General features: G+C 42.3%; 1 protein-coding gene across 3 annotated transcripts in view; it reads left to right on the top strand.

Annotated features, from left to right (window-relative positions):
* sept10 (septin 10) overlaps positions 1–10,924 on the top strand; it is a 100,295-nt gene extending 89,371 nt beyond the window's left edge. The window contains exons 9-11 of one of the 3 annotated variants that reach the window (XM_038818982.1): positions 1,151–1,345; positions 4,875–4,922; positions 9,400–10,924. In XM_038818982.1, the coding sequence (XP_038674910.1) occupies positions 1,151–1,345 (195 nt within the window). In that variant the 3' untranslated portion in view covers positions 4,875–4,922; positions 9,400–10,924. The remainder of the gene's footprint in view (positions 1–1,150; positions 1,346–4,874; positions 4,923–9,399) is intronic. The other 2 variants (XM_038818981.1, XM_038818980.1) reach the window with 2 other exon arrangements.
* The last annotated feature ends 5,205 nt before the right edge of the window (positions 10,925–16,129 follow it).

The following is a 16,129-nucleotide window of genomic DNA, read 5'->3' on the forward strand; positions in this document are numbered from 1 at the left end:
ACTTGCATTTGTGAACAAAGAATACTGGGGATAGTAAATAAATAGTTGTATGATTGTATTCGCAAGAATTAAATCCAGCGTTAAATTTTTTTAAACGAAAGTAAACACAATATATATAATAAATGCAGGGCTTATAAAATTACTATTAACCTTTTTCTCGGGGTTGTAGCGGTTAAATTGATTGTACTAGTTGGTGTATACTTACAGTGATTATCTAATTTGAATCATAGAATCATAGAATTTACAGTGCAGAAAGAGGCCATTCGGTCCATCGAGTCTGCACTGGCCCTTGGAAAGAGCACCCTGCTTAAGCCCACATCTCCATCATATCCCAGTAACCCCACCTAACCTTTTTTAGACAGTTAAGGGGCAAATTGTTATGGCCAATCCACCGAACCTGCACACCTTTGGACCTGTGGGAGGAACTGGAGCACCCTGAGGAAATCCCCGCAGGCACAGGGAGAAAGTGCAACTGTAGTATGATTCTGTTGAGCTGTAATGTAAATCTTTTGTTTTGGCAGTAGAAAGTGATATTGCTGATTCAAGAGGCTTTGTCAGATGAATAATTGCAATTGTGCCTTTATTGTTAACTTAAATGGTCTGAATTTTGCATCTAAAGTGTGTTTATTTTTGAAAATTCATTTTTAATTTTTGACTTAATTTAAACAAAATTGTTTGTTCCCAACAGAGAAGTAAAATTAAAATCTAGAGTAGCAAGCAACATAGTCTAACACCTGGGAACAAGTTTGTTCCCACCTTTGTTTTGGCAGGAGATGGTGCATACTTCTTTTGTTTTAAAGGAGGTTGATAATTAAGGAACAAACTTGAATTTTTATTTTACATAATTGAGCAATGAAAACAAAAATGAAGATATGCTTGACAACATTTTAAGGAAGGAAAACTAATCACTTGTGTGGTACAATAACTCTGCAGACTGAATTAATGAAAAAAAAATAAGAGTGGAGAGCGGGAAAAGACCGACATGTGTGCACAACTGTGGAGAGGCCTAAAATTGTGCGCAGGAAGGTTTACATGAATTATCCACAACTACTTTATAAGCAAGGCCCTGTACTGAGAAAGTCTTTGGGATTTACTGCCATCTTGTGGAACCTGAGTTTATTGACCATTTTTTTAAAAATCCTTTTGCCAGTTGCAAGATAAATTTGAACATTTAAAGAAAATGCACCAGGAAGAAAGAAAGAAGTTGGATGAAAAAAAAAGTGTCTTGGATGAAGAGATGAGTGTATTCAATAAGAGGAAGGCTGCAACTGAATTGCTACAGGGCCAGGCATTCCAGACTGCACCACAAATGAATCTCAAGAAAGACAAGGACCGCAAAAAGTAGGTAAATCTTGATGTAAAATGAATGTTTTAAAAAACATGTTTTTCCAACAACATTTGCAGCAAAAATAGTAATAGTTTCCTACCTGGTATTTTTGGCAGCAGATGGTGCATACTGCTTGGGATTTAAAGGAAGTGAATAAAAATAAAGAACATTTTTTTTTATTTTAAGTAATTGAGGAATGAAAGAAAAATCAAGGTGTGCTTGACAAGATGATAGGGAAGAAAAACTAATTGTTTATGTTTGTAAGAACTAAATTTGAGCAAGATCAAGAGTTTGCACATATTCTGCAGTGTTAAGACATGCTGCCAAATCTGTTTTACAATGTATGTAAGAGAAAGTGAGTCCCATTAGCATGGTGGCACCGTGTTTAGCACTGCTGCCTCTCAGTGCCAGGGACATGGGTTCAATTCCGGCCTTGAGTGACTGTGTGGAGCTTATATATTCTTCCCGTGTCTGCATGGGTTTTGTCTGGGTGCTCCGGTTTCCTCCCACAGTACAAAAATGTGCAGGTTAGGTGAATTGGCTGTACTAAATTGGCCCTTTGTCGAAAGATGTGTAGTTTGGGTTGAAGGTTCTTGAGCTAGGGCGGGGAGTGGGTTTGGGTGGAGTGCTCTTGCAGAGGGTCGGTGATGACTTGATGGGCCGAATGGCATCCTTCTGCACTGTATGGATTGTATGATTGTTTGCGCCAGTCACAGAATAACGCAAAATAATATCAATATGAAGTAGTACATTTTGAGGGAGGAGAACAAAGAATAGAACTATTTTCCGAAATAAAATAGAGCAGATACAACAAAATTGACAGAAGAAAAACGATTTTAAAATAAATGGCAAATGACATTTTGGATATGCTGAATGCAAAAACAAGAAGGCAAATCTAAAGTTTATGCAAGATGGTGGTTAATTCTGTTATTTTCACTTTGTCACTTTGGGCACCTTGGCAGATTGAAGCCATAGTTAAATGTAGATTCAGTGGGGTGACAGCACTGAATCGATTAATGCAAGACATGGGAAAAACTAGTATTATATTCACTAGAGCTGTGAAGGTGAATTAATCTAATAGATATGTGTTTAATTTAAATGAATGGTTTGTATTGTTAATAATTGAAGAACTATTTCAATCAGTGACAAAGAGCACAAGTTTGGAATTTAGTATGAGAAGTAGAATGAAGGTAGTTTATAGGTGTGGTCTACCGGCCGTGTTGCGCTCGAGCGAGAGCGCAGTCTAGCCGGTAGATTGTGGGACAGGCCTTTATGCCTTGGCGGGATATACCCAAGTCCCGAGAGGCATCGGAATCCCGCCCAAAAGTGGCGTTACCAAACAGCATACGCCTAAGTAGGGTTTAAACCTGCTAAGGCCTGCTTACTGGGATTAACCGGCCTCTCCTGCGAGGCAGCAGCCGGCGCCATTCAGTATTGGTTCAGACAAATGTGGACCAGATGGCATGGTACTCGGGGAGTCTCCCCGGTAATCAATGACCCCTGGGTGGTCAGGGTGGCCCCCTGGCCCTCCCCTGGTACATGGGCACCTTGGCACTGCCAAGCTGGTAGGAGCACTGCAAGGGTGCCACTGCCAAGGGTGGGGGGGGAACATGTCCATGAAAGGAGCCTGGGGCATAGGTTTGGTGGGAGGTGCATGGCAGGTAAGTAGAGTCCTCTGGAGGTTGGGGAGGGCGCAGCGGTGAGGGGCATTGGAGCAGGGGTGGGCTCCCAAAAGAACCCATAGCGGGATGTCCTCACTGGGTGGAGGGGGGGGTAGTGCCCATATGTGTGGGGGTGTGTGGAGGACCTATGAGCTCATCTCAAGATCAGGGCACCCTTTCAAAATGGTGACCTGATCTCTGAGTTCAGCTCCCCAGTGCTGAAAAAAATTCAAAGTGTGGACTGACCCGGTGAGAAACTCTCCAGGGCCCAGAAAAGTGTCATTTGTTAGCAGTGGGGAACTCGCCAGCAAAACCCGCGGGAAACTCCCTGGAAAACACAGCACAAATGAACTTGGAAAATTTTCCGTATAAATTTTCTTTGTGCCTAAGATGTTAAAAAAAAATGAAATGCCACCGGTAACTACTGCAGCAGAGTTAATCCCATCATTTGAGAAGAAATTGGATTTAAATGATTAAAGAATATGAAACATCAGGGAAAGTACAGGAAAAACTGGATTGTCTAACTATTTCTGGTACTGGTTATGAGTTGAATGACTCTCCTATTCTGCAATCATGTAAGTTTCAGAAACGCTCTGAGAATTTAGTTTCTTGGAATTTTATCTGTTTTGTCTTTGATAAATATGGGTCGGGATTCTCACGTTTTCCGACGTGGTGCATCCCCGCCGGCAGTGGGATTCTCCGCTCACGTAGCGGCCAATGAGGTTTCCCATTGTACCCCCCCCCCCAACACTGTCGGGAAACCCGCAGGTGTGGGTACACTGCTGGCGAAGCGGAGGATCCTGCCACAGGGGAATCCCACAGATGGTCTCTGCTTTGTGTGGTAAAATGCATTATAACTGTTGCTATCCCACAGTACTGTGCGTATGGATTTAGTTTAAAAGCAAATTACTGTGGATGCTGGAATCTGAAACGAAAGGGAAAATGCTGGAAAATCTCAGCAAGTGTGGCAGCATCTGTAGGGAGAGAAAAGAGCTAACATTTCGAGTCCGATGACTCTTTGGTAAAGCGGATTTGGTTTATATTGCTTTAGGATTAAGGATGTTTTTATTTTAATTCATCCCCAGAAGAGAATTTTTTTTTTTTAAACAGGTAATTGAAATTGCCTTTCCTTATGGCAAAGGCAGTGACTCATGAGCTTACACAGGACAATATCTACCTGATACTTTGCCACACTCAAATGCAGGAGTGTTATAAAGTTATTTAAATGGAATGGGAGGACAGTTCTGTTCAATGATGGATAAATGTGGAATTGCTTCCAATTCCACACTCCAGACCAACAAGTCAAATGAATGTTTTTTATTTTAAGTCACTGCCAAGTTAGAACCAATACTAACATGTAGGAAATTGATTGAACTGTTGTTTGGGGGAAGAGGCTAGATATAGTCAGTTAACTCTGGAGCTCTAGGTATAATTTAATCTTCAAAACTTGTGAATGAAAACTGTAATATTGGGCGATGCATCAAAGTTGAATGACTGAAATCCTCACTCTGCTTCTACAAACAATTGCTTCACCAAAGCTACTGGATAGAAATACAGCACAAGAGCTTGACCTGCTTCTCCATGCTGGCTGAAGGCAAAGACAAAACAAACTAGAGTTTGAACCTAGGATCCTATAGATCTTTGTTACTCAAGAACTTGCTGCTAAAGTTAATGATTGATGAGAGCTGTTGCGTACAACAGCCTGAAAATAACTTACTCTTGTAAACTGTAGGTGAGCTGCTTATTTTGTTGCATTATTTTTGAAATATGGAATCAAAAAGGATAGTAACTACAAAACTAAATTTATTTCAATGAGGCATTCCAAATTAATTTGCCAAACTATACATTGCTAATTATTATTTTTGTTTCTTTGCTTTGTCTTCCAGCTATTAATTTTTTGTTTTTCTGTGTAATGCTGCATCTCACTTTATAAGGTAAGCATGCCTTGGTGGCTACAAAGCCTCCAGTTACTTAATTCTGTTTCTTATTTTCGCTAATTCAATTCTCTAATATTATTTTTGGGTAGACCGTGGTGTAGTGGTAACATCATTGGACTAGTAATTGTGAAGCCCAGACTAATCCTCTGGGGACATGGTTTCATAGCTCCAAAACCTAGGACGTGGCTCCTCGTTCTGCAACTGGACCCTCTACTTTCTAACTCACAGACCACAATCAGTAAGAGTAAACAACAACACCTCCTCCATAATAGTCCTCAATACCGGGGCAACGCAAGGCTGCGTACTTAGCCCCCTACTATGCTCCCTGTACACACACGACTGCGTGGCAAAATTTGGTTCCAACTCCATCTATATGTTTGCTGACGATACGACCATAGTGGGCTGGATCTCGAATAACGGCGAGTCAGAACACAGGAGGGAGATTGAGAACCTAGTGCAGTGGTGCAGCGACAATAATCTATCCCTCAATGCCAGCAAAACTAAAGAGCTGGTCATTGATTTCAGAAAGCAAAGTACTGTACATCCCCTGTCAGCATCAACGGGGCCGAGGTGGAGATGATTAGCAGTGTCAAATTCCTAAGGGTACACTACTCCAAAATCTGTCCTGGTCCACCCACGTTGATGCTACCACCAAGAAAGCACAACAGTGCCTATACTTCCTCAAGAGACTTAAGGCATGTCCACATTAACTCTCTCAAACTTTTACAGATGCACCATAGAAAGCATCCTATCTGGCTGCATCACAGCCTAGTATGGCAACTGCTCAGTCCAAGACCGCAAGAAACGTCAGAGAGTCATGAACACAGCCCAGTCAATCACACAAACCTGCCTCCCATCCATTGACTGCATCTGCACCTCTCGCTGCCTGAGGAAAGTGGGCAGCATAATCAAAGACCCCTCCCACCTGGCTTACTCACTCTTTCACCTTCTTCCAGCAGATACAAAAGTTTGAGAACATGCATGAACAGACTCAAAAACACCTTCTGCCCCGCTGTTTCCAGACTCCTAAATGACCCTTTTATGGACTGACCTCATTAACACTACACCCTTGTATGCTTCACCCGATGTCGGTGTTATGTAGTTACATTGTGTACCTTGTGTTGCCCTATTATGTATTTTCTTTTATTTCCTTTTCTCTTCATGTACTTAATGATCTGAATAAATACTTTTCACTGTACCTTGGTACACGTGACAATAAACAAAATCCAAATATTCCACCATGACAGTTGGTGGTATTTAAATTTAATTAATAAAATCATAATTGAAAGCTACTGACTCTACCCTGACCATGAAACTATTACTGATTTTCGTAAAATCCCATCTGGTTTGTTAATGTCCTTCAGGGAGGTGAAATCTGCATTCCTTATCTGGTCTGGTCCTACATATGACAGCGGTGTGTTTGGCTGTTAATCGCTTCTGAAATGCAAGCAAGTCACTCAGTTCAAAGGCAAATAGGAATGGACAACAAATGTTGGGCTTGCCAGCGACTCCCACATCACATCAAAGAAAAAACAATGAATTGTGGAATATGTTGGATGCCAGAGACAAATTTAAATTACAACTTCAACATTTATTTTCTGAGGCCTTGTGATACTTTAAAAAAAATAATTTACGTATAGAAATGGTATGCTTTCTCTTGTCTCATATAAGATACCTTTCTGCATTCTACACAGACTGACTATTATCTTCAAATTTTAAAATCTGTAAATTAAATTCATCTGGTAATACCCAATCCAGTAGCAAATGAATATCTCATGCTAATATCTAAACACATACTTAAAATCCCTTGGCTATGGTGTTGAAAGATCAGCCACACTTCATGTTTCAGTTAACTGTACAACAAGAAAAGCTGCTTCTAACTTTAGTTATGTATTGCTGATCACAATTGATTATTCAAAAGTCCCTGAATTGCAAAAGTTTTGAAGATAAGGTACAATTCAGCGAATCAATCACACTATTATTGTACCCAAATATAGCAGCCACATTGTACACGGCTAGATTCCACAATACTGCAATAATGAAATTAATCATCTAACTGATTTTAAAAATTAGTTCTGAATAATTTTATTAAGTACCAAAGCAATTATCCTTTCTTGTGGCATGAAAAATCGTAGAGAATTTCTTTCAATCTCGAGCACCATATTTTTCCAAAGATTTTATTTTCCCAACCTGCCCCAGATATCAACATCGTGGGGGTTACCAAAAACCAGGTTGATCAAAAACTGAACTGGACTAGCCATATTAATACTGTGGCTATCAGAGAAGGTCAAAGGCTAGGAATCTTACAGCAAGTAGCTCCCCATCTGACACCCCCCCCCCCCCCCCCCCCCCAAAAAAAAATAGCCTGTCCACCATTTGGAGTGTAATGGAATGTTCTCCACTTGCCTAGATGAGTGCAGTTCCAACAACGCTCGACATCATCCAGGACAAAGCAGCCCGCTTGCTTGCTACCTCTTCCACAAATATTCAAACCCTCCACCACCGGTGTACAGTGGCAACCATGTGTACCATCTACAAGGTGCACTGCAGTAACTCACCAAGGTTCCTTAGACAACACCTTCCAAACACATGTCCCACCATCTAGAAGGACAAGGGCAGCAGCTACATGGGAACCCGACCACCTGGAAGTTCCCCTCCAAGTCACAACACCTTGGAAATATATCGTCATTCCTTCACTGTCACTGGGTCAAAACCCTGGAATTCCATCCTGAATAGCACAATAGGTGTACCTACACCACATGGACTGCAGCGGTTCACAAAGGCAGCTCACCACCACCTTCTGAAGGGCAACTAGGGATGGGCAATAAATGCTGGGTTAACGAGCAACACTCACATCCTGTAAATTAATATTTTAAAAATCCCAACCATGCAATTTCAATCTTCCCTCAGTGGAAGGATGTTCAACTTTTTAAAAAATGTAACCCTGTTTTTTTGTTTGGTCCCCCACTCTCACTTTCCTCTAACCACCCATGACAGTTGTCTTCTAACAGGTTTTCAAGAAATTAAGTTACTTTATAGAGTAATAAACCATATATTGCAAATGTTTAAATTGTTTCCTTGCATTATTTTTCAGACTTCCTGTGAGCATCTTTGCATTTTTTCAGATTTACTGTGCAATATTTACAATCATATAATATATTATTGTATTGAGAGATGTGTGTTTTGTGTCAGAGTTTACTTTCTCAAAATATTCTTTAAATTCCTTTTACTTCCTCCTGTGTTAAGTTGATGTGAATCCAAAAGACCACCTTATGCAAGGTGCACTCATTGCAAAGTGCAACAAAAAATTATCTGAACTCAAAAAAAATCATAATTAAGAAGATGCAAGTTGCTGAACACAGTGAATATTTGCTTGCACAGTATCCCAAACAATCTGGAAAATTATGAAAATGAACATGAATAAAATGAAATGAAATGGGCTATTGATCCAGTTATTGAAGCTCAACTTTTGGTACCAGTTGCTGCAGAATCCATCAGTCATATTAGGCTATCAAGTTCCATTGAGCATCAGCCTTTATTTGTCTTATGATATGAAAGTAATGTAGAAAATTGTTCTTTGCTGATATTGGATATTTTAATTGTCTAAATGGTGTGCACCATCACACACTCCAGACATTAGGGGCGCGATTCTCCCAGACAGGGAGAAATCGTAAGGCTGGCGTCAAAACCGGGCGGGTTTGACGCCAGCCTCCCCCTCCCCGACCGGGAACCGATTCTGGTCCCCGGTCGGGGCTAGTATGCCGCGGCCGTGAACTCCGGCATCGCGGGCTTAACGAATTTCGTTAAGCCCGCTTGCCAGAGTTTGCGCCCGCTGACGCGTCACATGATGTCAGCCACGCATGCGCGGATTGGAAGACTCCAACCCGCGCATGCGCGGACGACGTCATTGCGCATTTGCGCGAAACCCGCGCATGCGCGGGCCGGGATGCCCCTCAGCCGCCCCGCGAAGTGATACAGCGGGGGTGGCGGAAGGACAAAGATGTGCGCGGGAATCGGACCCGCTGCCCGCGATCGGTGCCCACCGATCGCGGGCCCATGGCACCCTTGGCACGGCCGTGGTACTCCCGTGCCAATCGGTGCCATGGTTTTCAAAATCGGGACTTTACAGCCGTTTTTACGAACGGCCAGACCAAGTGTGTTTGCCGTTCGTAAAAATGGCCGTAAAGGGCCTGGACTTCGGCCCATCGGCCAGCTGAGAATCGCTGCTGGCCGTAAAAAACAGCGGCAGCGATTCGTGTCGGGCGTGGGGGGGGGGGGGGGGGGGGGGGGGAGAATAGCGGGAGGGCGTCAGACTAGCGTGGCCGTAAAAATTTACGAACCCCGCTATTCTCCGCACCGTCGTGAGTGCGGAGAATTGCGCCCTAGATTTTTGAAGTGAGCTGAATAGTTAACTTGTGATGATACTGGTCTATACTTAAATTGTCCTGAGAAACTAACTCTTTTTCAATTTCAGTTCAACCTTCATGTATTGGAACTTTTTTCAAGAACATCACAACATACGAGTGCTATTCTGATCATCAACTAGATCACTGCTATCCTACTACTTGCTGCCATTTTCCCTCTGGATTGCTTGGATGGATGAAACCAGTGCATTAAACTATGTATGAATCATCCAGTTAATGTCAAATGCACTGCCTGCAAAGCTGTACAATAAGCCATATATTTAAATAACAAGGGTGCTAATCCTGGTTACACAGACTTTTGCTTAATTATTAAGTGTCTCTTTCAGGGAAATGTTTGTATTTATCACTTGATTTCAGTTATATATCTATCCGTTTTTGTTAATGTGCCTGAAAATTATGAAATACTAAGTTTTTAAAATTAATGCATACATTAAAAACTTTTTAGAGTGCTTGGAGATTTTCTCTAAATTTTGTTATTGAATTAAGCTGGTACTATGCAAAGAAGGGAGGAACCTTTTGACATTTAAATATACTTGAGCATGCACGAATGAATGATGTTCTTTCTACCCCAAAGTATATGTGTGCACATTTTGCACTTCAGTATGTTAGAGAAAACTTTCAATTTTCAATCTGGTTTCTGCTAGACCAATTTAATGTTACCAGGTAATGGAATAAAAAGACAATGGCCTACCAAAAAGTAAATATGGTTATCACATGAAATTGGTGATGCATTTACGTTTCTAAAATTCTCCAATTCATCTTCCCTCTATTGCATTGTTGAATTGTCAGTGGTGGTGTTGTCATTAATGGGGCCAACTATGAAAATTATTTTTGTGAAGTGGATTTATATTTTTCAAATACAGCCGAAAGATGCCCACTGGCAAGATGGATGAATAGGAAGGGTACATGTGATCAGTGCTAGTGCAAATGCTGTAAGTTAAATAATTGCATTATGATGAAACGCTGGTCCAATTTGAGATGGATCAAATTTTAACAGAAGTTTGTATGAATAACACAATATCTGATTATCATTTATAGTTGATGACATTTTGAACAATAATGTTTAACGCCTAAGATTTCTTAACTTTTGTAGATGTATCAGAAACATAAGCAACTATATAACCTTTCTTGTATGTTCGAGATCTTTTGTATTTCTGATTCAAAGCTTGCAATAATAGCACGCAGCAACCTGCAGTTGTTGTGACGAGCTATTGATGCGTTATTGATTGTTGAACACAGGCATTTTTTCAAAACAACACTCCATTGTTAACAGCTGTTACATCTAATTATCCAGCTTAACATAAGCACAGCTCCTACATATTGACACACCATTGTGGCATTTAGCATTGCTATGACAGTACATAAAATGCATCGGCTTTTGGGGCTAGGTGATATTTTTGTTCTGCCATTGCCTCCTTTCCTCGACCTTGGATGGAGCTATATTCTATTGTATTGCTGTTGACTATGCTTCACTGACTTCAGAAGAGAGTCTAGCACAAAGCACTCTTTGGTTTCAGCCTGTGTTTCCTCAGTAATATGAATGCTTTAACAATTAAATTTGTAATTGAAAAAATATCTGGATGGCTATTTTTATTTGTATTAATGTCAAATCTTGAAATTAATTTTGGGTGGTGGGTCGTCAAGAAGTTGTGCAAAGGAGTGTTATTTGTGGGCTGAAATGTTTCAGTCGTTTCCCCCCACCTCCGAAGGTAGGGTGAGGGAAGCCCATAAAACTGGATGCCATGGCAGCGGTACCACTCCCACTGTCTACCTATCCCAGCCTACCATCACTGCAATTTTACCAGCGGCAGAGTAATCATCAGGTGGCCTGCTTGACTGTGGACCAAAGATCCTCTCCTGCCACAAATGGGATTTTACTGATTGCTAATGAGGCCAGCTTCAAATGTTCAGCCTGCCAAGTAAAACCTAGCACGTGGTGGCCAGGCAAAGGGGAGGGTGGTGAGAATTCCTTTTTGCCCCCCCTGAGTCCATTGGATTCCCCGAGGAAGGCATTGCCATACCCTGCAATTACCTTTTTGTTTCTCCCCAACCCCATCAGGTGTTGCCCCGCCAACACTTCACGCTTACCTTCCAAGTCTAGCTCCATTGCAGCATGCTTCCCTCTGGGACTCACTGCAGTACAAGCAGTGACCACTGTTCAGGTGACACTACTAGGGCCAGAGAACTGCTGGTGATTTGATGGGCTGCTTGAAGGTGAGACGTCCTTCCTGATGTGGGAAAAATTCCCGCTGAAGCCAATTAAAAGTAAGCTGACTGAATGGAGGGACATGGGGTGGGGTGGCTTGCCGCTGACTTGTACACCAGGGGATGAGGATCCACCCCCAGTGTAATATTCTGTCTAGGAGCAGCATACCAATGAGAAACAAGTGTTTTTTTAGGGCCTCCAGTAATATGGAGTGTGCTGGTTGTAGTTGGGTAGCTGAAAGTGGAATTGGATAACTGAAGAGCTGTGTTGGAGGACTGCCTGTCAACGACTGCGATGAGGACAGATAATGCACCATGATTAGCAATGAAAAGTATATGGACTTGCTGGAGGCACCCAACCATAGAAGAGGTGAGAACCTTTTTTGTGTGTGAAAATTACACATCTTTGAAAAAAAAATTTGAAACTTACATTGTAATTACATCTAAATCGAATGTTTTTTTTTATAAACTATATACAATTTTAAGATTAAATATTCAGTCACCTTTTTAGGCAGTTTTGAATGATCTTTATACATGTGATTCACTTTTCAAAACATCACATTCTGCAAATGTATTGATGTTTCTTTTTGCATCTATTAATACATGGCTGTCAACTGCCCTGTATAGAACTGCAAAATGGATTGGATTGAATTTGATTTAATGTTACTTCTACCAAGGTACAGTGAAAAGTATTGTTCTGCGTAGAATCCAGACCGATCATACCATACATGAAAAAGCATAGGACATACATAAATACACAATGTAAATACATAGGCACAGGTAAAGCATACGGAGTGCAGTACTACTTAGTGGAGAAGATGTGTGAAGAGATAAGTTCAGTCCATAAGGGGACCATTCCGGAGTCTGGTAACAGCGGGGAAGAAGCTGTTTTTTAACCTTTAGTACGTGTTCTTAGACTTTTGTATGTCCTGCTGATGGAAAAAGTTGCAAGCGAGAATAACCCGGGTGGGAGGGGTCTTTGATTGTGCTGCCTGCCTTCCTGAGGCAGCGGTAGTCAATGGATGGGAGGCGGGTTCATATGATGGACTGGGCTGTGTTCACAACTCTCTGTAGTTTCTTATGTTCTTGGGCCAAGCAGTTGCCATACCAGGCTGTGATGCAGCCATATAGGATGCTTTCTACGGTGCATCTGTAAAAATTGGTACGACATACCGAATAGTTTCCTGAGGAAGTATCGGTAATGTTGTGCTTTCTTGGTCGTAGCGTCGACGTGGGTGGACCAAGACAGATCGCTGGAGATATGCACATCTAGGAATTTGAAGGCATCAACCATCTCCACCTCATCATCATTGATGCAGACAAGGCGGTGGACGATGCTTTGCTTCTTGAAGTCAATGACTAGCTCCTTAGTTTTGCTGACATTGAGGGAGAGATTGTTGTCGTTACACCACGCCACTAGGTTCTCTATCTCCCACTTGCACTCTGACTCTTTGTTGTTTGAGATCTGACCCACTATGATTGGGTCAACAGCAAACTTGTATGGGGCCCCAGTATTGAGGACTATAGTGGAGGAGGTGTTGTTTTTCCTTACTCATTGTCGTGTATGGGTCAGGAAATTGAGGATCCAGTTGCAGAGGAAGGAGCCAAGTCCTAAGTTTTAGAGTCTTGTTATGACAATTTATGTATTTAAAGACAAAGTAAGTGCGACATCTATGTAAATGAAAACTCTTTTGAGTCTAAAATTTGAAGGAAATACAGCTTTTCAAAGTTCCCTTTTTAACTGATTCAAAGATGTACCATATGCGGCACAAGACTGTCTCAGCAGAGAGACACTATTTCACCTGTACCACGAACTTATGGGCATGGCATCCCATGGAGGATACCCACTCCCGGTGCCCATAAGGGTCACTTGCAGCCCTGAACTTTTATACTATATCATTCTGAGTCTCGGGTAAGGACCTGTGTGGCATTTCCTAATGTCTGTCCATAGTTGCATCCCAGAGGATAAGGATGCTCTGTATGCCTGGGCTACCAACTATTCTCACCTTGGAACTGGACCTGGCCCACCATGATGCCCGGGGTGCAGGATTTGCTGCCATTGCCGGGATGCCCCAGATCTAGGGAGCAATCGATGAGATGCATGTCACCCTGCAAGAATCAGGGAGTGCCCTATAACAACAGGAAGCAGTTCCACTCCCTGAATGCTCAGATTATGTGCAATTACCGCCTTCAAATCATGCATGTGTGTGCCCACGACCCAGGGAGTATGCATGACAGCGACATCCTGGCGCAGTCTGATATCCGTGGACCACCTGCGGATGACTGGTTGGCTTGTTGCTGGTAAAGGATACCAGCTGAGGTTATGGTTGATGATGCCAGGGCAGAGGCCTGAGACCAAGGCAGAGATCCATTATAATGAGGCCCATGCTGCCACCTGTGCTGTCATTAAGCGGTGCATCGGCCTGCTGGAGGACGAGCCCAAGGGTGGAGGACAGGCAAAAGCAAAGGATTCAACATACAAGGATAACCAGGGTGGCCCTCATTGTCTCCATTCTCCTAGGACAAGGCTGTGTCTGTTAGCTCAACACCACCATTTCCCCACCCCCACTTCCCTCCAAGAGTCTGCAAAATCACTCCAGGGTGATGGGCCTGTGTTGGGTCTGTCAATGGGTCACCATACAAGGCCGAAGAGTGATGATAACTCACTGTGAGGAAAACTCTGGTGCTCGTGAGTTTCTGCAAAAGTCTTGTTCCTGCTGACGGCGCGTTCACACCCATCCTCTGCGTCGGGAGCTTGAAATTTCATAGAATTTACAGTGCAGGAGGAGGTCATTCGGCCCATTGAGTCTGCACCAGCCTTTGGAAAGAGCACCCTACGCAAACCCACACCACCTCCTTATCCCCATAACCCAGTAACCTCACCCAACCTTTTTGGACACCAAGGGCAATTTAGCATGGCCAATTCCACTACCATGCACATCTTTGGACTGTGAGAGGAAACCGGAGCACCCGGTGGAAACCCACGCAGACACTGGGAGAACATGCAGACTCCGCACAGACAGTGACCCAAGCCAGGAATTGAACCTAGGACCCTGGAGCTGTGAAACAACTATGCTAACCGCTATGCTACTGAGATCTTGAACGATGTGCCCGGTGGAGTGATGGGTGGAGAGCCACAGCGGGTGGGGTGAAGGCAGGCTCAATGTGAGGATTAATAATCTGCAACTTTCTGCATGATTTGTGACTAAAGTCGCTGGTGCGCCACACATGCACACTGACAACCCAGAAGTGCTGGCATTCTGGAATGCACGCTGGAAGCGTGTGTGTTTAAAATCCCAGACGGTTTTGTTTTTACAAGATTGAGGCCCTGCCCTGCACTGGAATAGCTGAATGAAAAGTCCAGCAACAGCGCTGACCTGGGCCACTAACCCGAATGCTGGTGAGTTTTTATACCTTTTTACACGTAAACTTTTCGATCTAGATAGGCAGAAGATATCGGGAGACACTTTTGGTAGGTGAATGTTTTATATTATTAGTGTCTATAAATATATTTAAAATAGAAGAAAGATCTATTTATTTTCTATACTTTGGTTTGTCATGAGGTTGTTAATTTAATTAAATGGATACTTTACTGTAGAAAGCGAGTTTGAAGTCACATGAGGTGAAATAATGATTTTTGTTAATTCCATTTAGGTGGCATCGGTCTTTGGATGCTAAGTCGCGGGTATTCCTTTCTCAGGCTCCTTTTTCGGGGCTCTTCTTGTTGGATGTTCTTGAAGAATTGTGACCCTTCAATCAGGAGGTTCCTTCAAGTAGGTGTCTTCTGAGCAAAGGTCTCCCAGGCATTGAAGTCTATGTTTCAGTTCTTGAGGTAAGCGCACAGGTGTCTTTGAAGAGCTTCCTTTGTCCTCCTCTTATTCAGGATCCTTCCGTGAGCTGGGTGAAGAGGATTTGCTTTGGCAGTCGTGTCTCTTGACATCCTAAGCATCTGAGCGACCCAATGGAGTTGGTTTCAAATGATCATGGCCTCAGTACTGCTGCTATTGACTCCTCGAGGACACTAATGTTAACATGCCTATTCTCACAGCTGATACAAACTAAAGTACATTTGGATTTTGCAATGTATTTTAAGATTAGCTGTTTGAGTCTCTGATGCAATGTTCATCCTTGGAAACATCCGTGATTGCTTCAAATGGTTTAACAAAGTTTAATGCCTTAGTTGATATATGGAAGCATTCTATAAGCTATCTCAAAGTTATTCAAGAAGTTATGGATAGCTGACAGGTATTGCAGCAAATCAATCACCCACCCCTGTGAATGTACTGTCAAAGGACATCCTGAAATGATGTCAGGTGAGATGTGTGCCAGGACACTTCGCTTCAGTTGAGCTTGTCAATTAACAATTGATATGTCAAAACTCTTTCTCTCCCCACCCCCCACTCCTCCACTTTACAAATAAGTGGAACTGTTGGGTTTAAGTGAGAAAATATATTTTGTTGGAAGAAATTTGTAAAAGTTGAGGTAATTTTATGTCGTTGTTCAGCTGATAAAGTTAACTGCTTTCAAAGTTATATATTTATAAAATTATTTTTGTTAATATTTTATATTAAACTT

Source organism: Scyliorhinus canicula, chromosome 14 (assembly GCF_902713615.1).
Source record: "Scyliorhinus canicula chromosome 14, sScyCan1.1, whole genome shotgun sequence".
Taxonomy (NCBI): domain Eukaryota; kingdom Metazoa; phylum Chordata; class Chondrichthyes; order Carcharhiniformes; family Scyliorhinidae; genus Scyliorhinus; species Scyliorhinus canicula.